The 26,076-nt window shown below is 40.8% G+C and overlaps 1 protein-coding gene across 1 annotated transcript in view; it reads right to left on the bottom strand.

Moving 5' to 3' along the window:
- Window positions 1-345: 345 nt before the first annotated feature.
- Window positions 346-26,076, bottom strand: part of CRYBG1 (crystallin beta-gamma domain containing 1) — a 214,282-nt gene continuing 188,551 nt past the window's right edge. The window contains exons 12-22 of the mRNA XM_030882915.2: window positions 25,857-25,983; window positions 25,621-25,766; window positions 16,667-16,793; window positions 16,436-16,468; window positions 15,388-15,500; window positions 13,697-13,826; window positions 10,372-10,511; window positions 8,639-8,762; window positions 7,818-7,976; window positions 5,994-6,156; window positions 346-2,360 (exon numbers count right to left, since the gene is read on the bottom strand). Of these exons, the coding sequence (XP_030738775.2) occupies window positions 2,272-2,360; window positions 5,994-6,156; window positions 7,818-7,976; window positions 8,639-8,762; window positions 10,372-10,511; window positions 13,697-13,826; window positions 15,388-15,500; window positions 16,436-16,468; window positions 16,667-16,793; window positions 25,621-25,766; window positions 25,857-25,983 (1,351 nt within the window). The 3' untranslated portion in view covers window positions 346-2,271. The remainder of the gene's footprint in view (window positions 2,361-5,993; window positions 6,157-7,817; window positions 7,977-8,638; window positions 8,763-10,371; window positions 10,512-13,696; window positions 13,827-15,387; window positions 15,501-16,435; window positions 16,469-16,666; window positions 16,794-25,620; window positions 25,767-25,856; window positions 25,984-26,076) is intronic.

Raw genomic sequence — 26,076 nt, 5'->3', positions numbered from 1 at the left:
CTATCATTTGGCTTCTGACGTAGACCTGTCTGAGTAGCCTTCTACTTGGTTTCTTCCTGATAGACACTCATTTGTAGTGTTGCATGGGGGTTTTTCTGTAGAATTGCTGTTCTCACCAGTACAAATTTACCTCAAAAGCAAAGCAAGATGTTTTTCCAGGTGTGAATAAGCCACTTTTGACTTCTCTGAATTCAACCTCAGCTCTTTCTCTTTGAGGCCTCCCAGTGGTAGTGAGGGGCATCTCTCGAGGGACGACCTCACTTACCCTCATGTCCACTCAGAAAAGTGGAGTGTGCCCCTTCACCACTGAGTCTGGAAAGAGGGTAGTCAAAAATCTCCCCCTGCTGTTATTCTAGCAGCTCTGAAACCCACCTTGTCCAGATCAGACATTTGTTTCTAATCTGCCTGCTGACCCTCTTTGAAGTGTTACGAGGGCTAGAATGGACTCTCTCAGATTTCATCAATACGGTTAACCAGAAACAAGTTTATTCAAGAGATGAATTCAACACAGACTAGACAGTATTACCCCACCTTACTGCAGTGAGACACACAAAGGCCTAAGGCCAGAGCTGTGCACCCAAGAACAAGACCGTGGCGGCTGCTGCCGGACGTGTGCGAGCATCTTAAAGCTGAAGGTAAACTACTCTGATGGCCGCCACTGCCCACCACAGGCTCCAGAGGATCAACATTTTACAACTGGAAACATATGGAGTAGCTGAAAAGGAAACAAGATTTGTTCTTCCAAGCACCAGTGTTCAGTGACGAGGACAACGACATGAGGACAGAAAGAGGAAGCGTGTGTTCAAGGAACGTTTAGCAGTTTTGTTCACACTATGACCAGCACTGAGGCCAGGGAGCGCACAATCAGCAGCTAAGTATTTTCAGTTCCCCTGAACTACTTGCCGCGTCTTAGGGTTCTCAGATCTGAGAGCTGGCCAACTAGGATTGCTTCAGTCTCCTTTCTTTCGCTTTCTGGAGAGAATTGCCGGTCATCCTCTTGAGCCCCCCACACCTCTCGTTTCTGCTCCCAGAAGTACATGACCTGAGGCTGTCCCCCAGCAGTCACAGCAGGTGCGGGGCTGTGGAGCCTCACAGGGAAGGCAGCCCCGTGCCAGTGCAGCCGGACAGGGGGGCAGGAAATTGGGCTAAAAGACCTGAGTTTAGCAAAGGCCTGCGTAACGCTGCTTCAGAACTACCTGTAGATGAGGATGGGCTCATAAATTAGGTCATGGTAATACTGTTTCAGTAGCATCTGCAAGAAAAGCACTAAACAACACTCACATGTGACATTCTAGAGTGGGTTAAAATAATCCAGATCCTGCTAATAAATGTTAGCAGACATGGACATGCTATCTTTGTAAATTTACTAATTATTTTTTTAAAATATATTTTTGGCTGTGTTGGGTCTTTGCTGCTGTGCATAGGCTTTCTCTAGTTGCGGTGAGCAGGGGCTACTCTTCGTTGCGGTGTGTGGGCTTCTCATTGCAGTGGCTTCTCTTGTTGCGGAGCACGGGCTCTAGGTGCACGGGCTTCAGGAGCTGTGTCATGCAGGCTCAGTAGTTGTACCTCACGGGCTCAGCCACTCTGCATCACGTGGGATCTTCCTGGACCAGGGCTCGAACCCGTGTCCCCTGCATTGGCAGGCAGATTCTTAACCACTGTGCCCCCAGGGAAGTCCCCTAATTTTTAATATGAACAGAAACATTTTGTTTATACTTAGTTGCTTAAGGTAGGTCTGACTAGATAAGGCTTTCCCCACTTTGCTGTACGGCATAATTACTAAGTCCAGAAATCAGAAGATCAAGGACCAAAATTACAGGCCTAATAACTTATTTCTTCTCAGATGCTGAACAGTCTCCTACCATACAAACTTGAGCTTCTGTCCTTCCCTTTAAAGTGTACAGGACTTGTAGGTCTGCAAGGTCGGTAAGTTTGTTCTTGTTCTCTATCTTTGGATATAATTTAAACTGTACATAGTCTTGCTGCTAAGACAACCTGTTTAAGCAGCTACTGAAAAGAAATGAAAGGGATGAAACAAGAGGAGGATAAATGACTGGTTTAAAACGATTACAGTCTTTTGAGAAGATGAGTGGTTGTCCTGGTCACGGTGGTGTGATTCAAGAGAGAATTTAGAGCTGTTGAAGGAGCAGGTCCACTTTCTTCTTGGTGCTTCTGTCTGCAGCCCTTGTTTTTTCTTTTTTTGTTTGTTTGTTTAAATAAGGTAGCTGAAAGACCTCCAGAAATATTCCTCCTGCATTCTTTAATTCAGGTCTATAGGACCATGGCTTCCCACACTTGTGTTGACTTCTCTTTGCTGACACTGTTGAGGATAAGGTGATTTTGATCATACTGTGTACCCCCTGAAAGACAGAAGAGGAAAACGATAGAAGGAAACATGCCCACATGAAGAGGCTGTAGCAGACACAGTTTATCACAACACCAATGTAACAAGAGCAAGCAAAGTGTAAAACTATGTGCCTCGAGGAGACAAAGCAGGGAGGAAAGCCCAGAAACGCACGGAGGGCTGAGAGGCTCCAGCCTCTGGGGGGCGATGTGTTAAAGCCCCATCATATGGCACCGGCGGGGGGCGGGGGCAGAATCTAGAAATGGGAAAAGGAGTAAAGAGATTGTGACAAATATTCAGTGTGGGATTGTGGATTTGAGATACCAGCAAAATAAGCAGGCAGGCCTGAGTAGAATAGTCATCGGAACAAATTTTGCATGAACAATGAAAAATAGTTGTATTAGGTCAAAGGGGAGGTCTGAGTGACACCCAGAAGTATAGGCAGGGCAGCACTCCCACTTCTGGGAACCCACAGGCTGTGGTGTATAAAAATTCATAGCATTTAACATGCTGCGTTCCATCAGACTGTAAAGCTAGTATGGTTTCCCTTTCACCAGAATATTTTTTTCCAAGGGTGCCTACTAGATATTTCAGATTCTTTAGCCTCATGGCCTCTTCTTTCAATGGAGAAGTATCATTAACAAAAGAAAGGGCCATGTGATTTTTTTTTCCAGTGTGGAGTAAACAGATACCTTATCCTTTTCAGCATAAGCCTCTGTACCAACGTCATAGCACCAAGGACTCCATCAAAATTAAAATCTGTTCAACTCGCTGGGGTAAGTGCGACTGGTATTGAAATCATACTGCAGCCTCAGGCCAAGAGGAATTAAATGTTCGTATTCTCTTTTAAAGCATTTACAAAACATCCAAAAGGTCTGAAAACTTACACAATAGATTTTGATAGGGAAATCATCTCTTATGCATGCCCCTCTTCTAAGAAATTGGTTAATCATCATGATAACTAAGAGCCTCTGCACAGCTAGGTATAGAATACGAAGGCAAGGTGCCCTGGGCATTTTATGCTTAAGTCTGGAAAAAAAAGTCACCGCTACCACAAACCCCACCATCTCCACTGAGACACAACACACTCCACTCCACTGAGATTTCAGCAAATATTATCTTAAGGTCACAATGTCTTTTTTCATTCTTCAAGATTATAGTATCTTAAACATACCTTCTGTGTATATTACATCATAATTCTAATTAGAGTCATGATGACTAGAAAGTTCTTGAGAAATAATCTGATTCATTCTTTGCCTTTGGGGAGGATTAAAATCCTCACAGACTTTTTTAAAGTGAGTGTGAACCAGCTTACACTGTTGTTATAATGTCTTTGGTCTGGAATAATACACGGATGTCTACCAAAACACCAGGAGATAAAAGAAATAAACCTTATGGTAATATTAGTAGGTAACAAATGGTCAACAGTTGTAGCCAGTGAAAGTCACAGTCTCCTATTGAGGGATGTATTTCTATCCCCCTTGCACAGTATGTGGGATGTGTGGCCCTACTCTCTCTTGTCCACAAGATGGCATCATTCTCCCACATTCTGAGACATTTAAACTAGTTTAACAAGTGATTACTGTAGCTACCATACTCGATATACTGAGAGTTCACAAACATACAGAAAAGTAGCCTTATTCCAAAGGCACTGGACTAATTTATATTGCATTTTAGGAAGTGATCTTGGAGCTTTCAAGCGAAGCCCTAAGGAGGAGGCTCCTGAAGTCCCACAGTCCTTTTCAGAGTCGAAGACTAGAAAGCCAGGAATCCTTACTCCTGGTCAACTGCCAGGGTAGCAAGTGGGGGAAAATCCCATATCCTTGGAGCTTCCAGAATGTAAGCGCTCTGAAGCCAAGGTACTGTCTTTTTTTTTTTTCCTTTCAGTTTGATACCCCCAGTGTGTGGCACAGAGCCTGTCACATATTGGGTACCCAATAAATACATGTTGAAAGAATAAAAGGAATGCTCTAAGAGACTAGCTCGTAAAGATTACAGTGACCTTAACCCTGGACATAGGAAGCTGATCACATCTGTAAGAAACATGAGTCCGTATTTTCCCCAAAATCCATGTTTCCAATTCAGTCTAGTCACACTCCTTTGGCTTCTCTGGAGGTTTTCAAACTCTATCTTGTATAGACTGAGGAGCTCCAGTTTAACAAGTTGTTCAAAGTAAGAATAAAATGATAGTGACTCTTAACAGTTTGAACCTCCGGTGGATCATCTATACAATGGGTATCTTACTTGTGTACATATGGACAGATCTGTCGTGCCAGCCTACAATGCATTTGTCTCCTGCTTGTACTTTATACACTGTACGACTTTGGGCCCCATCCAGCCTGGAGTTAGATATTGCTTAGTGGTGCTCCCTAAATGTAGTGCCCTGCCTTTGCCTCACTAAACTTAGTTTGCCTCTGAGCACTTTTCTGTTCCTCAGATTCTCTGTAAATTCGAATCCCATTGTTAGGTGGCTTGGCCACTCTCCCCACCTGCAGATCAGAAGTGACGGCCACTTTTCTCCAGGGGCAGTCACCAAAGCCCCTGATGGAAATGTTCAGGCTTATTCTCCATCTTCCACAAAATTTAGTTTAAAACCAGCTGTTTCTTTACCACTCTGTCTTAATTTTTAATGACAGCTTTGGCCTAGAACCCTGACTCAGGTAAAACTGAGCCAACTTTCTAGCCATGATTTAAAGTGGTGTGTGGTATAGTATGGTTCCACTAAATTGACGAACATAACCACACTGGTTTCCTGATAGGGGACAGAAAGTCTCCATTAATAATTTGAAGCAAAATCACCCCATATGACATGAATAAAACACACCATCGTCATTTGCTTGTCTATAGCAACAAAGGTTCACTGAATTCCCATGTCTACTTGAGGTCAGTTTTTTTTGCTTTATGTTGTTTTAAAATTATCATCAGTAGTTCTCGTAGACAGGCAGCATGGGCATTACCTGGGAACTTGTTAGACATGCAGATTCTTGGGCCCTACCCCAGACCTACTGAATCAGAACCTCTGAGGGTGGAACCCAGCAATCTGTGTTTTTTAACAAGCCCTCCAGGGGATTCTCATGCAGATAAAGTTTGGAAACCCCTGGCCTAAATGTATTTGTTCTTCCCCAAGCACCATCAATCGGTTTGCTCTGGATTAACTTCACTGAACAAATGTTCAGTTGAAATCTTTTTGGCTATGTTGTTTGTTTTAATTCCTTTTCAGTCTTAGATCTTTACAATGAAAGTTTACATGCGTGTACCTGAGAATCATGAACTCTACAGACTGAGGTCATAGCCTTTTAACTTGTGAATTTTAGTCTAACATTGTTATAATAAATGGTTTAAAGTCGGCCCATGTCCAGATTCCACCTCAGCACTTAATGGGTGTGAGATTGTGGCCAAACTGATTAACTCCTCTGAGCCGCAGTATGGAGGCTGTAAAGTGGGGGGAGGAGGGATAACACAGGCCTCTTGGGGCTGCTGTGAAGATCACGTGAGATAACGTAGGTACAGTGTATAGCATTGAGGCTGGCACGTAGTAAGGGATCACTTGCTATTAATAATAGTACATGCATCATTTTCAAAAGTAAAGAAGAGCTTTTTAGTTAACTAAAGAAGACACAACAAAGAAAATAAAGGAAACGATCCTTACCTTTGATATCTAAAACTAAATTTGGCTTCAGCTTGCTATAGAGCCTGCCGTCAGACTTCATGCTCCAGAACTGACTGTCGATGTTCTGTTCGAGTGCCAGGCCCAGTTTAGAGCCAGAGGTTACTAGGTTCCCCACGATGGTCAGGCAGCAGTCTTCTGCTATCTGCTCAGTGGAAAAGACAAGGTATCGTAGACATGGGTGGATATACATTCAGCTACCATTGTAAGCAATTTCCTGTGTGAGCTGATTTTTAAAGTTATCTTAGTTCCTAGCTTCATTTATACCCCACATGAGGAATTTCAGCTTTTAGCCATGGTAAATGGGATCAAACAAATATTTATGCCCTTCATTTCAGATAACCTGTGATAGAAAGTTCTCAATTCTTGTCCATTGTTAAGAGATTTATGCCCTTTGTGAGGCCCTCTGTCTTATAAGTAAGGGAAGCCTCCTTAGAACACTAAAAATGCCCATCATGATATTTCCCCCCAGAAATCACCATGATCTGAGGCTGGGTCTGTAGCTAATCTCCCTGATGTATCCACTCCACTCAGCCTGACCCTTCCGGAATATGACTGCATCTCTAATTTTGAAGGCTGCTGTAGCACTGAAGTTGCTAAAAGGGCATTTTATCATTTTAAAACTTGGAATTCCATTTACTGATTTGTCTTGTCTTCCCCTTCATGAGAAATGTCTAAAATTTTCTAAAAAGGCATGCTATCCAAGTATAAAAAGAGAAAACATAAATGCAGTAGAGTGTGTTCTAATGCAAAGATCTTATGGGTCCTTCTATGAAGTGAATCTACCCTTAATATAATATAAATAAGGTATGGTAGTCATGTTCATATGGCATTCACACACATTGCTATAGAAAATGCTTATGAAAAGTGTACTGTTCTACAATATATTGAGATAAAAGGATTGTGATAATCTAGGACACTTTCCTTTTTCTCACTGACCTACCAAATTCAAAGCTGTTAAAATAATATCACTGTAATGTTCATTAGAAATAATTGTTGAAAGATGCCATTTTCTTGAATTAAGATAATTCAAAGGCAGAAGCTTTTTCTATGCCTCTATATTAGTTACTTCTGTTTCTCATGCTATTTCTTCTATGCATGTCTAAATAGTACTTCTGTTTACTGAAAGGATGATTCTCCCTCAAGCACAACAGACCCAATTAACAAGTTGTACTTCCTTTCAGCAGGCCGTAATGCCTTCTGCTGACTCACAGGGCACCAGGATTAAAAAAATCAGGAGCAAACAGTCAAGCCCATAAAATCAAGGAGTTAAAATGAGTACGTACAATAGAAGTGTGAGCATCTCTCATAAAATCTTACAGCACTCAGCTTTTAAATGTGCATTGTGGCGGGAGTGATAGGAGGGAGATGGGCAATTTTCCATTTTACAACGTGTGACAATTAGGAAATGGACTGTGTTGTACACAGGGTGGTTATCTCTTCACGCTTCAACCTAGTCTGTGGGGTCCACCAAAATGGAAACAAACCAAGAGTGATCTGTGTTGATAATGATGGGGCTTATAAGTTTATTTCTATAACAAGTAGGTTAAGGAAAAAGGGGAGGGTAACACAGACACTTGCTTTTTCTATTACTGTATAAAAATCAAGTATAGATATAAAGATTCTATCTTGGATCAGTGCTAGATTTACCTCCCATTTGGTTCCTAGACAGGTTCTATCAGAACTAAGAAATAGTTTCATGAAAAACCTTCTAACTTATTTCTGAAAATGCTCCAGGAATCATGAAGTAGCATCTACTTGAGGAGAGATGCTATTATAGACCCTTGTCTAATCCAAAAAGCTCACCCTGCATTTGAAGCATCCTTCTTGATACATCCAAATCTGATCATCAGCACCGACATCCTCCATGACCTGTATTCTGAGAAGCTTCAGATCCTCTAAGTTTCCATTGGTTGACATGAATAACCCTGTTGCTTTGTTTCGAAGTCTGAAATAAATTCGTTTCTAGAAGACAAAACCCCAGCAATAGTCATATACAAGCTGTACTTCAGAAGCACTGAACAAGCATCAGTAGCAGGGGCAGAATCCCAGATGAGGCTGGATAAGGGAAAACTGCTACATCTGAGAGTTTCAGAGGCTTTAGGATTTTCTCAGTGAGGAGAGGCTGACAGAATTTCAAAGTGCCTGGGGCTGGGAGCCTGCCTATGGACAACCCAGGGCTTGGGACATACCAGGTTTTTTGTTTGTTTTGTTTTTTTTTTTTACAGTACGCGGGCCTCTCACTGTTGTGGCCTCTCCCATTGTGGAGCACAGGCTCCGGACGCGCAGGCTCAGCGGCCATGACTCACGGGCCCAGCCGCTCCGCGGCATGTGGGATCTTCCCGGACCGGGGCACGAACCCGTGTCCCCTGCATCGGCAGGCGGACTCTCAACCACTGCGCCACCAGGGAAGCCCCATACCAGGTTTTGATGTCAGGTGTAATAACATTTCTGAAAGCAGTCACAACCTTCTGGCACCAGAGACACAGCCGAAATTCAGAAATTCTCGGGGGTGGGGTGGGGGAGAGGCCAATTTCACACTTAAAATTGAAACTAAAAAGTTAATTACATTTACAAAAAAGATTTCAGAGAAGAGTCTATTCAAAGCATGTAAAAGAAGAAAGTACCTGAACAAAAGGTCGTAGAGAACCTATTTGGCGACAGCCACTGAATTCATACCAATTAGGCACTTCTGCTGGTGACAATAGGAACTGTCGACCCCTGTAATTGCCATATTCATAAGTAACCCATCTGGAAAACAAAAAGAGATAACCACAGTAAGTAGCAATATCCATTTCACAGTGGGCACCAATTATATTTTCAGAACACTTTGATTTTTAGACTGAGCTTTTTATTTTTATTTTTGGCTGCGTTGGGTCTTCATTGCTGTACTTGGGCTTTCTCTAGTTGCGGTGAGTGGGGGCTACTCTTCATTGCGGTGCACAGACTTCTTATTGTGGTGGCTTCTCTTGTTGCAGCATGCGGGCTTCAGCAGTTGTGGCTCATGGGCTCTAGAGCGCAGGCTCAGTAGTTGTGGCACACAGGCTTAGTTGCTCCATGGCACGTGGGATCTTCCTGGACCAGGGATCGAACCCATGTCCCCTGCATTGGCAGGCGGATTCTTAACCACTGCGCCACCAGGGAAGTACCTAGACCGAGCTTTTTATACTTTAAATATATGTTGGAGGATAAAAAAAGGAAACAACCTTATTATCAAAAACAGCTACAGCACCCATGTCTTGACAAATAGCAAATTCATGGTACATGAGTATTTATGCCCAAAAGTTCCACTCTTGAAGAGAAATAGGTAAGTTTTTTCTTCAATAGAGATAGTCTTTTAGCAGGACAGCCCAGTACTTCCTGTGAACTTTACATAAAACATCTTCAGTTGTAATAATAGACCTTTATTTAAATGGTTAATACTTGTAAAGTTCTTACACAGGGTGCTATATAAGGGTTAGATAAAAATAGATAATAAAGTTTTATTTAAAATGAGAGTAATCTTCCTCAATCCAGAGAACTACTAAAGATACTCAGGTCTCTTCCACACAGAGATGCTGGTACCCACACCTGAAGTCTGGGTTCCAGCGCAGACCAGCATGCAAGCAACACAGCAATCTTTCTCTCTGGTTGATGTATTACATCAAGGTTCTCTGTTTTTAACCCTGCAACTCTAAAATGTTATCATCGTAGTCATTTTATCATAAAAACAAAATATTAGTTTAAACCTGTTGGGAAAAAAAGTCATGCATAAAATTCTATCAATCACCCTAATAATCCGAATTTGTTTTTTAAATAGCTATAGTCCTCTCCACCATTTGATGCCTTCAAACTATACCTGCTGTTTCGGTGAGTGAAAGAAAAATACTTTTGTAAAAACACATTACATTGATAGTCCTTATTCATTTTTACATCTTAATTTCAAAATTATTCAAAGTTGAGAAAAATGTTCCCATGTTGACATTAAGTCATTTTGCCTATAACATCTGCTAGTCACTCCTAGCCGAAGGAAAATCCCAACCCTTACTCCAAAATCAAAGGACTTGGTCTTTCAAAAGGATAAGCAAAATCAGTTCTCTTTCCTACTTGCTAAGGAAGTGCTCAATTTATTGCAAAGCGTTCGCCTAGGAACTTTGAGAGTCCTTATCTTAAGTAAACTAAAAATCTGGATGAAGAGATGATGTCCCACACATGGCTCTTCCCAATAGGAAAAGTATACTGTGAGGGAACATAAATATTAACCCTTACAGAAAAAAAGGGGTTATACGTCAATTTGGTTAAGGTAACAGAGAAGAGAAATATGATCAAACTTAATTTTTAAAATCTATTTTATTGAATAAACAAGTAGGAACTCACTTACATGCCACCAATCACCTGAACAGAGCGTATGCGCGTGTTGAATCCTAGGGATTGGAGATTAACTATTTCTGTACTAAATTCAATCTTTTTTCCTTTGAAGTCTTCTCTTTCAAAAAGAATAATTGTTGGTTCAGACAATTCCTGTTTAGGAACAAAAATAATGTTTTGTTACTCATCCTTGATAGTAATTCGAACTTAACATGAAAATCACCTTGTTACAAGGACAAAGCAGAAGATCTGGCTGGACTTGGCCTGCTCATAAACTCCCTTTTCCAGCAACGTCTGGGTGGTTATATACTCCAAAGCTAAAGCAAGGAAGGATGGAGGGCAGAAAGTTTTTCCCTTACATAGAAAGGCAGGTAAATGTAAAGTATTATAAAATGGGGAACATATCCCAGGCATAAAGGAACAGGTATATATGCCTGGAATATCAATTCTAATGGACTTTATTTTCAACTTTTCTGTTTTCTATTGAGATAAGAAGGGGCTGGAAAGTCAAAGACATAAATGGCGAGGGGCGGGGGCTGTGGTGATCTTTGGGGGTCTAGTGGTAATCTGCCTAATAAAGGAAGCTTCCCCTTGTATGCATTTTCAGATGTCCTGTTTTTAACTGTCAATAAGACAATGATTCTGTGTATCCCCAAACTTTCCTGTAGGAATAATTGTTAGGAGAGAAAAAATAGGATGGAAGCCCCAAGTTCAAGTCCACTGATTTTCAGAAAAATGAGAAGTTGGCAGCTTATGCTTGTTTTTCAGATTACAGACCCTTATGACCCTAGACTAAGCTCTGATGATAATAATCCTAAAATCATAAATGATACATGAAAAATTCCCTAACTTGCTTAAAGTTTTGTGGCAACGGTGTGACACCTTACTGCTTCATTTATGTGGATGTGCTCTGATGTGTAGAAAGATCTTGACCAATAAACAGAGCAGATCAGTGTGTAGACGTGTTCTATATGGTCTAGAAATTAGGTTATATAAACCATACAAGAAGGAAATGACAGAAACTGTGGTAGTATCACTACTTTGCACGTTCACTGCACTTTTCTGAGCTGGCATGCTAAAACGTTCCAAGCACTCTAATCTAGCGACAACAACCAAACGATTCTGAAGTACTAAGTCACAATTAAAATATACGTTCTTAATATGGGTAAAATATTCATTTCATCGTAATCAAAACTTAAAAGAACATCATCTGTAAATGTCAAAAGTGATGTGAGCATATATGCTAAGTTCTGCTTGAAGGAAGGCATTTGAAAGCTTTAAATCTAAAGTGGGTTTGTTTTTTTTAAATACTTGTAGGTTGCTTTTAGAATTCTAAGCAGGTTAAATATCAAATTTTTAGATATTTTATTATTTGTAAGCTAATGAATCTTACCACATCATTTTATGTTTCACTGCTACTATTTTCACATCTCAAGGAAGGTCAACATTTTCGTTATTTGAACGGGCAGGAGGGGATGAGAAAAAGCCAACTCACATATGTTCCTTCTACCTTTAAAGCTAAAATCACCAACTACGTATGTTTAAAGCTTTTTATGAGATATCAGCTACCAAATACTTCCCAAACTGTCAGATACACCCAGACTTTAACATCTGAACATTATCTTGCAGTATTGTTCTATCGAATATTGCTTTGTCTGCATTAAAATTAAAGATCTCTGGTCAAAAAGGAGCACTATAATCTGGATTGGCACATACATGAGAAACTGAGAAAAGTCATTTCATTGCAAATCTCTAAAACAACAGAGGAATAGATTTAAAAACTATAAGGAATTTCTGCAAATCAATAACAACAATGACGGGAAACTAAAGAGCTGGGCAAAGGATATAAATAGGCAATTCACTGAACAGAAAACCTAAATGACTAGTATGTATAGGAGATCTCACCAACAGTGAAATGCAAACTAACACAACTTCTACCCCATTCTTTCAAACTGACAAAAGTTAGAATGTCAGAGAATACTCAATAATGGCCATGATGCTGAAAACGAATCCACATGCACTGCCAGCAACAGTGTAAAGTGGTGGAATTCGGCAGTACTTACTGAAGGTTGCATATTCATGCACGTGAGATCCAGTAAATCCACTCTTTGTTTTTGGCTGCACTGGGTCTTCGTTGCTGCCCACAGGCTTTCTCTAGCTGCGGCAAGCGGGGGCCCCTCTTCATTGTGGTGGGCGTGTTTCTCATCGCGGTGTCTTCTCTTGTTGCAGAGCACAGGCTCTAGGCGCGCGGGCTCTAGAGCGCAGGCTTAGTAGTTGTGGCACACGGGCTTAGTTGCTCTGCAGCATGTGGGATCTTCCCGGACCAGGGCTCGAACCCGTGTCCCCTGCACTGGCAGGCAGATTCTTAACCACTGTGCCACCAGGGAAGTCCCAATCCACTTTTTAATACGTATCCCCAAAAGATCCCAGGGTAATCCATTATGCTGTATGTACATCTAGTTAATGATTCCATATTGTAAATACATATTACATCATGGGCACCCATTAGAATCAATAACTAGATGTACACACAGCATAACGGATGGCTCCCAAAAAATTTCATGTAAGGAGAGTTTTTATAACATGATGAGAACTATAGCATAATACTGTATATAAATTAAAAGGCTGTATACATATTTTTAAAAACATGTATTTTATAGGAATATCCAAGCTGTACTCCAAACACATTAGAATGGGTACCTCTAAAGGTAGAGGTATAGAAATAGGGCTCAGGGGGACTTCCCTGGTGGTCCAGTGGTAAAGAATCTGCCTTACAATGCAGGGGACACGGGTTCAATCCCTGGTCGGGGAACTAAGATCCCACATGGCGCGGGGCAGCTAAGCCAGCGCCCTGAAACTACTGAGCTCGGGCGCCTCGATGAGAGAGCCCGAGTGCCGCAAACCACAGAGCCCATGCGCCCTGGAGCCTGCACGCCACAACAAAAGATCCCGCATGCCTCAACAAAGATCCTGCAACTAAGACCCGATGCAGCCATAAATAAATAAATTAATTAATTAATAATAAATAAATAAATCTTGAAAAAAAGAAATAGGGCTCAGGTGTGAAACGGAAAAAAACAAGACGGAAGGGCCTTGAACTAGCCCATGATTGTGCACTGTGCACCATGACTGACCCAACACTGCCCCTGAAGTCTGAGAAAACAGCAAACAGTTTACATTTTAAAGATCTGGAAAGAGACCAGGGTAGAAAGTTGTCCACGAAACTATTTTTTCTGCCTCCAACTTTGTCCTGAGTAAGCCTGCCTGCTGGTTCCCTTGCTCTGTCAGCTGTGTGACCATACATCTCTGTAACGCTGTATTCACCCTGAGATACTTACGACATCTACAAAACGAACAGACTTGAAAGTTGCTTCAGGCAGGCATCCCATTGCAGACAGCGAAGGATAGTGGCCTTCCTCCAACACGTACTGATTACCCGAGAAATTTTCTCCGTCATATGCAACCCAGCTATAGAGGGAAAACCACACACACACACGTATAAAGTGTAATTTGAGTCTTCCTAGTCAAGGAGTTTGAATTTAGAGGTAGCTGCCATACAATAAACAATGCTTATGGCTAACAGTGTTCTCTCTGCAAAAATGTCTGGATATGTTTACTGCACTTCATCTTGTGGCAACCTAATATTCATAAGTCATTTGGGAAATACAACATTTTTCTCCATGAAATGATGAATGCTTTCACCTCTCCACCTACCAGCATTCCTTGCACCTCTCATGGTGCCACCATTCTCCCAGCCAAGGTGGTTCTGTCAAGCCCTTGAGTCTTCGAGTCTTTTCTGAACACTCCTTCAACCTTCAGAGCTAGTCAGTCACCTGGGTCTACTGCTTCCTCCCCAGATTTCTCCCTCACCCCTTTATCCTCATTTCCAACACCTCTGCACTGGGCCAGGAGTCAAGATACCACAGTGACTTAGACAAGTCACTTAGTCTCTCTAGCACTCAGCATTACTGACAAAATGGTGATTTACCATGCTTCCCTAGAGGAGGTGGGGGTCTTTTTGTTTTGTTTTTGTTTAACCCAACACATACTTATTGAGGAATAACTGTGTGTCAGGTATTTTTCCATTGCTGGGGATATAACAAGACAAAGTCCCTGTTATCTTGAAGTTTATACCCTAGTGAGCTGAGACGGACAATAAATGAATAACAAAAAAGTACATTCCTGGTAGTAATAAATGAAGCAGCATATGGGACAAAGAGAAACTAGGACAGAGGTGCAGGTATGTGCTAATAAACAGTGAAGCTTCATATAAATCTATGCATTTGAATGCAAAGCCGGTGCTCTTTCCACTTTGCATTGCCAAATGGCATGATGGTGCTGTTTAGACCATGAAGAACTATATGATTAAAGGCATTACTACTACTACTACTGCTACTGCTACTTATTATTATTCAACTTAATTCATCACCTTTTGCACAGATTGCTCCAAGGGTTTCCTGATCCGTTTCCCTGACTTTGAGCTCCTTGCCTTGCCCATCTTGTGTTTTCCTTTGGCATCCATCCAAATTCATATGCTCAGAAGAGTCATCACCTGAGCCCACCCTCCCTGTCCAAACTCACTTCCCCTCCCCCCTGTACAGAGCCCTCCCAGCTAGAGAGGGTGGTGTGCCCCTCATCAGCATCTCCACCCCAACCATGCACTTGCCTATCATGCAGAATGCCTGCCCTACTCCTACCCACCTGTAAAAAAAAATCTATCTTGGGAGGTCCTTAGAGATGATCTAAAGTCCCTTTACAGATGACGGGAGAGGCCTAGAGAGCAGAGAACCTGGTCTGAGTCCCATTGCACAACGAGGTGGTGATCTTCAACTTCTCCCACCCACACTGATGTCCATGTCCTCTGCCGCCCAGCACTCAGTGCTCTGAAGTCCACTTCAGTACTCACACGGGCTTGTACTATGTGGTGGTCTCATAAGGTACCAGGCTCCTACAAGTGCATTTACTTGCTGATATGTGAATCCTGTTTTCCCCCACGGGTTGGGCTCTGCCAGTCCACTGTTTTGCTTACCTGCCTCCTAAAACTCTGCAAGACTTGGCAGAAAATGACTCATCAATTTGACTTGTTGTTTCTTCAAAACACTGACTGCGACCTTGAAACTGTGGTTCCGAAAACAAGTGAATCTTTGAAAAAGTAAACAGAAATACATAAAATTCTTTTCCTAAACACATTAACTCATTCAGCCTCTGAAATGATAACCAAACAGGACCTGCTAACTTTTGTTACTGTAAACTGGTATGAATTTTATAAAACCTTTAATTTTTTACTTCTACATTAATGATCAATTAGAAATACTTTGGCTGCACCATTCGTGATTGTTTAATTTCATTCAGAGACATCAAAGGACAGTCCAACAATAGAGGCCGCTTTCTACAGAACACCCTCTTGTAACAAGCTGCCAGGCATTTTAAAGCCTTACTGTGGCCAAAAGTAATTGTTCACAGTTCTAACATTTACAAGAAACTATATTTTGGAAACATGTGGTGCAGTTTTCCTCCCTCTCAATGGAAGCTACCTGCTGACTTATTAGACTCTTTTGTATGCCAATAAAGGAGGCTACAGTGGTGTTTGTGCCTCTGTAATTATGGCTCTCTGAACACTTCCATTAAAAAGTCTTTAACAAATTTAACACTTCAGTTGATACAGAGAGTCAGCATTCAAAAGGCTTAAGTGAGACACCATATAAAAGACACTATATAAAAAGCCTAATGCAGACACAGCAAATACGAAAATTCATTTTACTGTTTTCCACAATAACTATACGCTATTGTTTGAAATACTAATCCTAGTGTATTAATGTAAAACTCTGATCCACTGTAATGATATAAAAATTTAGCTTTACATAAGAACATTTTATAAGAAATATTTAGATATGGGTCAGTGCTATCAATTAAGCCTTACTGTAAACTTAAATTAATTTCAAAATATAGTTATGCTTTCAGGCACAAAAATGGGTAAAACTAACAATATGTTCCCAAATGTATGATGTTTTACACATAAATTCAGCTTTTTAACAGAAGGTTTCTAATTATGAATGATAGAATGTTTGTTAAGTTACCTGATTTTGTCTCCCTGGTCTGGTGAAAGAATCCTAAGAATGTTTAAAGAGAAGAGAAAAGGAAGTGAGTGGGGCAGACATCTCGCAAATTGTTCTGTGGGTCATTGACAATTACCATTAAAAACAATCTCAGGATAGTTTCTGTAGTTAAGTATTACATGAACCAGAAGCACACATTAAGGGCATCCAAAATTCAGTTAAATATTCTTAGAGAAAAATGTAACTCCTTACCAAACATATGGGTTGAACAGAAGAGATCTTACAATTTTTGCCTCCCCAGTCCTCAAAGCTGGTATAAAAGCCTTTATCCAGTATATACTGTTCTCCTGTGAAGTCAGGATTTTCATAGGCTACCCATCTAAAGAAACAAAAAACACTGACTTGTTATAGTTCATAGTTTACATTCACAATAAAACTATCACACCCAGGGCTTCCCTGGTGGCGCAGTGGTTGAGAATCTATCTGCCTGCCAATGCAGGGGACACGGGTTCGAGCCCTGGTCTGGGAAGATCCCACATGCCGCGGAGCAACTGGGCCCGTGAGCCACAATTACTGAGCCTGCGCGTCTGGAGCCTGTGCTCCACAGAGAACAAGAGAGGCAGCGATAGTGAGAGGCCCGCGCACGGCAATGAAGAGTGGCCCCAGCTTGCCACAACTAGAGAAAGCCCTCGCACAGAAACGAAGACCCAACACAGCCATAAATAAATAAATTAATTTTAAAAAATTTTTAAAAAAAAGAAAAAAAACTATCACACCCATTTGGATAAATATACATTGTATAGCAACTTTCATTTGTTTTACTAATAAGTAATCTGAATAATTTTTCTGGTTCTCCATTGATCTTTTAGGAGCAGATAGATTTGTCTGTAGGACAAATCAAAGTGGCAAGTGAAAGGGTATCTTTACATGAACCTTTTGGTGTTCTTGCTTATCAAATCTTATTCCCTGAGAAAACTCCAATAAGCCCATTTCTCTATATTTCTTTCTAATTCTATTCTAAGGAGACAATTTGGACTTTAAAGAAGTAGCTGTAAAAGTTCTTTTAATAAACAAGTCTTTTTGTTATCAATATTAAAGTATTTTTCCAGAAAGATACTACAGGAAGCTATGTCTCTATTACACAACAAACCACACTGGAAAGAAAAAGCTGACATAAAAAAATGCTTAAAAAAAAAAAGATAATAAAACAGCTAAATAATGAAAATTTTGTTTCAATCAGGATTTCCAACATGACACAACTATGTAATAAGCAAAATTGAACAAACTCTTGAGAATACTAAGAATGAATCTCTTTTGGAATGTTTTCATATTTATCTTTTAAATGATCCACACTCAGAGAGGAAAATCAACAAATTACTGATGCTATTTCTTATACAAAGATAAAGTCTTTGAAGGGAAAAGAGTTTTTCAATTCTGTTATATTCAGGAGATACTGTTTTCTCCTCAGTTAATTCATAGCCCTATATTGATCCTCTCACAGCTTAAAGAAATAATACCTTTATGCCCATATATATGCTCAGAACTTTCCAAAATGCATTCACATCTATTATCACATTTAATCTTTTAGGGATGTAACACAGAATAACAAATAATAAACCTGACTTCGTGTTAGATCTAGTCCTTTAGCTCTAACCTTTGTGCTCTGTTGCCTGTGCTTAGTCATGCTGGCTCTGCACCTTTATAAAGGAATGCTGCCTATTGCCTGAAATATACATGATGGTCCATTCTCAAGGCTCTGACCTTTAAAGCTTTAGTGTAAAACTTTTCCATTCACATAGAGATAAATCAAGTTGCAGAACAGAAAATAACAACTGTCTTGTGGAGGTTTCTAGGAACACTGTGACCAAACCTACGTGGACAGCTGCAAGAGCAAAGGATTCCAGCACCAAGAAGTTGGCAACAACCTACCACAGCCCCTCGCCTTTTAGTATAAAAGAAGCCTGAATTCTAAGTCGGGGAGGATGGTTGTTTGGGCCACTAGCCCACTATCTTCTCCGTCTGCTGGCTTTCTAAATAAAGTCACTATTCCTTGCCCTAACACCTTGTCTCTCGATTTACTAGCCTGTTGTGCGGCGAGCAGTACGCACTTGGACTCGGTAACAGGGAGGTACTGGTTTTCACATTTTACTGAGAAGAAAACCTAAAGACAGAAAAAGTAATTCCTTTATTCATTCAACAAACTGATTGGCCATTTACCATGTGCTGGGAACTAGACTGGCACTAGGAATGCAAGATGAAAAAAAAGACAAAATCCTTGCCCTCGAAAGTTCAGAGATGGGTACGGAGCATCACGTGGTATTATTTGTTGGTGTTTGTTCTGAATGGGAAGTGACCTGTCAGTTAGTGGCCAGGGATGAATGAACCCTTGACCAAGTCTCCTGAGGCTCACCAGGTCTCTTCACCTTGTGACCCGAACTGCCACCTACCCTTGTAGTTTTTTCATTTACCATTCCATTAAGCCATACCTAAAACAGCCCACATGCTTCACAATTACAACAGATTACAATTTTACTATCTAAAGGGTTTGACTTAAAAACTCAAGTGCAGTTATTACTTGGAAACGAGCAGCCATCAAGAAGAACACTGTAAAAAAAAAAAAAAAAAGAAGAACACTGTAAAAATCTCAAGTGATGATGAGCTACGGCAGCTAGTATCTGGGGACTCATTTCTGGCCAGCTGAATGGAGAAACTGCTAGAAGCACTAATCACAGTCTATTTCAGAAAATGCCGCTTTCCCACTTCAGAACCTCATTAGCAACTTTAAAATCCTATTCTTCAACATTGTGAAGTGAGGAATTAGGAGGCCTGGTTCTAGGTGTGGTCATGACATTAACTTTCAGATAACTTTAAAGAGGTCATTCAACCTTTGTCAAAGTCCGTATTTTCATTTTTAAGTAAGGGCAGTGACCAAGATCCCAGTGTTGACAGGGTGGGAGGCTGTACAGCTCACAGGTGCCTCTGTGTGTGGCCTCTGTTCACACAGCCTTTGGCTTATCAGGAGTCATGAAGAGAAAAGAAAGCGGGGGCCCAGAACACTGCTATGTGGGGAGGAATTTCTGCAGAGCAAGTACATCTACTTTACAAAAGCCAAGACCTAAAAACAAAAAAAATTAAAGAGGATAAGACATATCACAGAAAAGTAGTCTTGGCAAGGCTCTGGGTCTATAGCAAGTTAGAAGGAAACAGAGAGGGTAAAGTCCTTTTTGCTTGATTGTTTGATTTTAAGGTTTGGAGGGAAAACAGCCAGTGAGGAGGGAAAGTCTGAATATGCAGGAGAGAAGGTGACAACTGAGCAAACCTTGGATGACACTTTAGCCAGTGCTTTTTTAAAAAAAAGCACAACTGTGAGTACTGTATTTCCCTATAAAACAAAATAAATGACCTGTAAGAAAATACCCAACACCCAAGTATGCCTATCTAACCCACTGAAGTTGAAAAAGGAAAACCATTTATTAAAATGTCACTTGAATTGACAATAGTGTTGTTTTCCTTCCAAGATGCAGCCCCCAATCCAAAATTCATTTCTGAGATTCTCTGGTATATCTATGATGTAGAGTCTACTTATAACTTATACCTGAAACTCTTAAGAAAAAAACTCCTTCCTGTCCTTGTTTAAGCATATTCCGTACATGTGAATTAACACTTCTCTGTCTATAAGATTGCCAAGTATAAGTACAAACGGGTCTTAGCCTCCTGGGGTCACTGCTCAGAATTTAAGGGCAGCAGGGCAAACCTGCCCTTCTGTGGAGGGAAAAGGAAAAAACTCAAAACCTACACTTTTAAAAAAAATCTGGACTCTAGAAATATTTCATTTTGCTCTGAGTTTTAAAAAAATTAGTCCAGTTTCCACTATTTGAACAAGAGAACATCACAGAACTAGAAAATGATTAGGAGGGATGTGTAAAGGCATCTCTTTTGATGTTTCAACAAGAAACAAAATGCGGTTCCTAAAACCTCATTTGCTGGATTTGCAAGGATGCTTCCTGAAGGCTGTTCTCAGTTTCAGAGATAATACTGAGTTCACCACCCAGGGAATTTATTACGCATGTGATAGTGGCACATCTCAACCTTCCCATCCTGCAGGGCTGAACTCCAATGCTACCTCCTCCAAAGTCTTCCCTGTGTCCAAACTGGAAATTAATCTCTCTCTGCCGTGGATCCCCAAAGCACTTAATCTTTCTGTATTTTGTAGCAATAATTAGGTTTCATATAAATACTGTAACTTCTTTGAGGATGTAATATAATGCTTTGCACATAACAGACCTCAATAAATATTTAGCAAACGATGGACTGAATGAAATATGAGGAAGCAGCTGGCCCTGGTAAGTACAGAAGCGCTTCTATAACCACAGAATTTAAAAGGAAGTGTGTGTGTGCGCGCGCACACATGCATGCCTCCTTTCAACTTCCTCCCAACAATAAAACTCAACTGCTACAACCCCCCCCCAAAAAAAAAGCCTAAGCCAGGAAATGTAACTAGAAATAACTAGAAATAGAAACATATAAAAGCAACATTTTATAAAGGAAAGGGATTTTAAGTAAGGGTTGGATTAAAAAGAGAGACTGGCTCCAGGCACAATAATTCTACAGGTGCTAACAGCATAATCTACATAAATGCCCTAAGGGAATTCCACCCAGCATCCTTTTGCTTCCTCTGCTAGGGTACATGACTGGGCTCTGACTAATGAAACCAACACACCTGGTGAGTATGAAAAGGTGCAACTGTTTCCCCACATTGAGTTGGTTATTGTATTTTCCCTCTAAACCAACACAAGAATTTAGTGAACATGACTAACACTAAAAGCATATTACATTGTAGACACATCTCAAATAACCAGGGCTATTGTGGGAAGCCCCTTGAAATACAGTAGAGTTGAGGTTAGAATGACGCATAGTCTATGTTACTCATAGCATAAGAGCCTAACACCAAACGTTTTTAACAGAATCAGTGTCAAATGATTTCATATGACCATTTAAGAATACTCTCACTTATAACAAATTATCACTGACATCAGCCTGGACCATAAAAATAACTGTATAACTCACTTTAACAGACATCTGCTTTTGCCAATCCAGTATCTGTACCCACTCTTTCTGATGTGCCTGGGGAACTCCTCAGCCCTATATACACTAGTACTCCCCATGGGACTGACCCTATATCTCAGCTGCAGGGCTGGGCATGTAACACAGGCACAGCCATCTCCTTGGCTACAGCAATTGATTCAGACAGGTGCACATGACTTAAGCATACAGAATCAAAGTCAAAGCTGGAACTTCTGTGGGAAAGAGAAGCTTTCCCCTAGAAGCAGTGAGATTTGAGAACAAAAGCAAGATGCTCCCACCACAGGTCCCAGATAGAAAGCGGAACAGGGAAGAACAAATCTGACTCCATACTGGATCCTTTTCTTTACTTTAACCTTATTGCTTTTGCTACAAGTTAATCCCTAAAGGGATGTTGCCATAGCTTAAAGTCAACAAAATAGCCCACCTCTGGGAACCCTGCCTCCCATGCCCAAGTGTTAAGCTAAAATACTCTTGTTTGAGTTCACAGGAACCATCTCCACAAACCTGGCTGCAGGAAAGAAGAAATTAGCACATCCTCTGGGGAGGATGAACCAGAACCAAGCATTTGCAACAATGTATCACCTTTTTAACTTTACCTCCTCACCTCCCCCTGTTTGTTCTATAAAAGAAACTAGCATCCAGGGTTTCCCTGGTGGCGCAGTGGTTGAGAGACCGCCTGACGATGCAGGGGACGTGGGTTCGTGCCCCGGTCTGGGAAGATCCCACATGACACGGAGCAGCTGGGCCCGTGAGCCATGGCCGCTGAGCCTGTGCTCCGCAGCAGGAGAAGCCACAACAGTGAGAGGCCCACGTACTGCAAAAAAAAAAAAAGAAACTAGCATCCAAACCCCAGCAAGATGGCTCTTTTGGACACTAGTCTGCCACCTTCTCAGTCTCCTGGCTTTTCAAATAAAGTTGCTATTCCTTGTCCCAAAACCTCGTCTCTCGATTTATTGGCCTGTTGTGTGGCGAGCAGTAGGAGCTTCACCTCGGCAACAAAAGTACCTGCCTAAAGTGTAGCCAGCATAGCAAAAGCGCGGTCAAGAGACAGAGAGAGACCAAGTCCTAATGACAGTGTCTGAATCTGCGTTTGCCGTGACGCAAGCAAAATCTCTCCCAGGACTTTTCAGTTATGCACGTCAATATATTGCATTTTTATCATTTATGCACGTCAATATATTGCATTTTTATCATTTATGCCAGTTTAGACTGACCTGCAGTCACTTGCGTCCCAAAGAGTCTTGACTAATCATCTTTCAATAAAAACTTACTTTAGCATTAGTAAAACATTCAACTGCTAATTCCAGGTACACTGAAACAATTATTTTTATATTAAAATAACATAGAGCCCAGAAATGAACCCACCTACATGGTCAATTAATCTACCACAGAGGAGGCAAGAATATACAAAGGGGAAGACAGATTCTTCAATAAATCATTTTGGGAAAACTCAACAGCTACATGCAAAAGAATCAAATTGGACTACTTTCTCACACCATATAAAAAAATAAACCCAAAATGCATTAAAGACTTACACGGAAGACCTGAAACCATAAAACTCCTAGAAGAAAACACAGGCCGTAGGCTCTTTGACATCAGCCTTAGCAGTATTTTTTTGGATGTGACTCCTCAGGCAAGGGAAATAAGAACAAAAACAAACAAAAGGGACCACATCAAACTACAAAGCTATTGCCACAACAAAGAAAACTATCAACCAAAGAAAAGGCTGCCTACTGAATGGGAAAAGATATTTGCAAACAATGTATCTGGTAAGGGGTTAATATCCCACATATACAAAGGACTCATACAACCCAACATCAAAAAAGCAAGCAACCCAATTACAAAATGGGCAGAGGACCTAAAGAGACATTTTTCCAAAAAAGACCTAGTATGGCCAAGAGGCACATGAAAAGATGCTCAATATAATTAATCATCGGGAAAACGCAAATCAAAACCACAATAAGATATTGCCTCACACCTGTCAGAATGGTTATTATCAAGAAGGCAACAAACAACAATTGTTGGTGAGGATGTAGAGAAAAGGTAATCCTTGTGAACTGGGTGAGAATGTAAATTGGTGCAGACACTGTGGAAAACAGTATGGAGGTTCCTCAAAACGTTAAAAATAGAACTACTATACAATCCAGCAATTTCACTTCTGGGTATTTTTCCAAAAAAAAAAAACCCACCAAGGGCTTCACTGGTGGCGCAGTGGTTGAGAGTCCGCCTGCCGATGCAGGGGACACGGGTTCGTGCCCCGGTCCGGGAAGATCCCACATGCCGCAGAGTGGCTGGGCCCGTGAGGCATGGCCTCTGAGCCCGCACGTCCAGAGCCTGTGCTCCGCAACGGGAGAAGCCACAGCAGTGAGAGGCCCGCGTACCATTAAAAAAACAAAAAAACAAAAAAACCCACCAAAACAAAAATACTAATTCAAAAGGATATGTGCACCTCTATGTTCACTGCAGCATTATTGACAATAGCCAAGATATGGAAGCAACCTATTTATCTACATGGATAGCTAGATGTGGTCTGTGTCTATATATATATATATATATATATATATAAAAATTATATTAGCCATGAAAAAGAATGAAATTTTGCCATTTGTGACAACATGGGTGGACCTAGAGAGTATTATGCTAAGTGAAATAAGTCAGACAAAGACAAACACCATATGATTTCATCTATATGTGGAATCTAAAAAACAAAACGAACAAACATAACAAAACAGGCAACAGTCACAGATACAGAGAACAGGTGGTTGCCAGAGTGGAGGGGTGTGGGAGGCTTAGTAAAGTAGGTGAGGGAAATTAAGAGGTACAAACTTCCAGTTACAAAATAAATGAGTCACGGGAGTGAAAGGTACAGCATGAGGAATATTATCAATAATTATGTTACATCTTTGTGTGGTGACAGAAGGTAACTAGACTTATCATGGTGATCATTTGAAATGCATAGAAATACTGAATCACTATGCTGTATACCACAAACTAACATGCTGTTGAAAGTCCAATTATGCTTAAAAAACAAACAAACTCATAGAAAAGGAGATCAAATTTGTGGTTACCAGAGGTGGGAGTCGGGGGGGGGGGGAGGGGGAGTTGGAGGAAAGGGGTCAAAAGGTACAAACTTCCAGTTATAAGATAAATACTGGGGATATAATCTAGAATATGATTAATATAATTAACTCTGCTGTACATTATACATGAAAGTGAGGAAATATAATGGAGCAGGTGTAGGACCACAGGAAAATCAAATGGGACTTTGTCTCAACCTCAGGTTTCTAATGTTAGATTGTGGGACTCGAGGGACATTGTTCCAGCTAATGATTAAGAACTCTCCAGACAATAGGGGCTTCTTAGACAATGGGTGAATTTCCAGGATGTCCGGCCCCCTTCCGAGAAGGAGGGGAGATAACAAAATGTAAAAAAGGTGTCTGTCAAAGACCAATCAGGCAGCTGGGGAGAAGGAGGGAGATAACAAAATGTAAAAAAGGTGTCTGTCAAAGACCAATCAGGCAGCTGGGGACAAGTTCCCTCTCTGGTCCGAGCCTAAGCCGGGACCAATCAGCAGGAGAACACAACCAAATCTATAATTTACATACGGGGAAGTGGGAACCTATAAAACTGACATATTCGCGCCCAAAAGGGTTCCTTCTTCGACCTCCTGCGTGAGGACCAAGGAACCCCGGTGCACCGGCCTTCAATAAACCTCTTGCGTTTTGCATCGACTTCCGACTCTTGTTGTTTCCTGGGCGAGTCGAAACTCCTAGGAGACCGCGCAGGTCTAACAAGATCACTATTATTATTTGTTTCCCATCATAAGAAATTCATGAGTTCTTTCCATGAAGAATGACAAGGGAAGTGGATCTGCAGATTTCTATCATGAAACTCAAAAGCCTGCTCCAATGTTATATTACACATAAAAAATACTATATGAGAAAGATTTTAAAAAGCAGCTATTAAAATATAGTGGCAGTAAGTATTAAATGGCTGACTTAATGTTTTAGTTTTTGAGATATGTACTTATTGAGTGCTACTGTGGGTCAGAGACTCCATTACTTTAACACAAACCAAAGCGAAACCCATATTTAAAATCCCAATTGGGTTATTGCACTTACACTCCACTCAGTACATTAACAGACTGTGTCTTCACTCCGTATCCAGTCTCCTTTAAATCAGCAACAATTCCTAATACATCAATACTGGAACCTTTGGATCCAAAGTTTTTTTCATTGTACATTATCATGTGAGCATTTGAAAAATCCTATTGAGAAAAAAAATTCAAAATTCAAAGGCTAGCCGTTTATTATCCCAAAACGCCCTAGTATTAGCCATTAGCTTTTCTTTGACTTACACCTAATACAGGTCGTAAAGACTGAAGTTCTCCACTGTAGCCTCCCCAGTCATTCCAGTCCTTATATTCTCCTTCTTCAAGCAAATACTGATGACCAGTAAAGCCAGGCTTCTCATAAGCAACCCAGCTACAACAAAAGAACATGAAGGAGTAGAAATTTTCAGTAGTGTTAAAGTATCAGTTTCATTGACAAATATAAATAGCTATAAAGCTAGACATG

The sequence above is a fragment of the Globicephala melas genome, chromosome 14 (genome assembly GCF_963455315.2).
Source record: "Globicephala melas chromosome 14, mGloMel1.2, whole genome shotgun sequence".
Taxonomy (NCBI): Eukaryota; Metazoa; Chordata; class Mammalia; order Artiodactyla; family Delphinidae; genus Globicephala; species Globicephala melas.
Note: the sequence above shows the minus strand (reverse complement) of the source record. Positions and strands in the feature narration are given on the sequence as shown.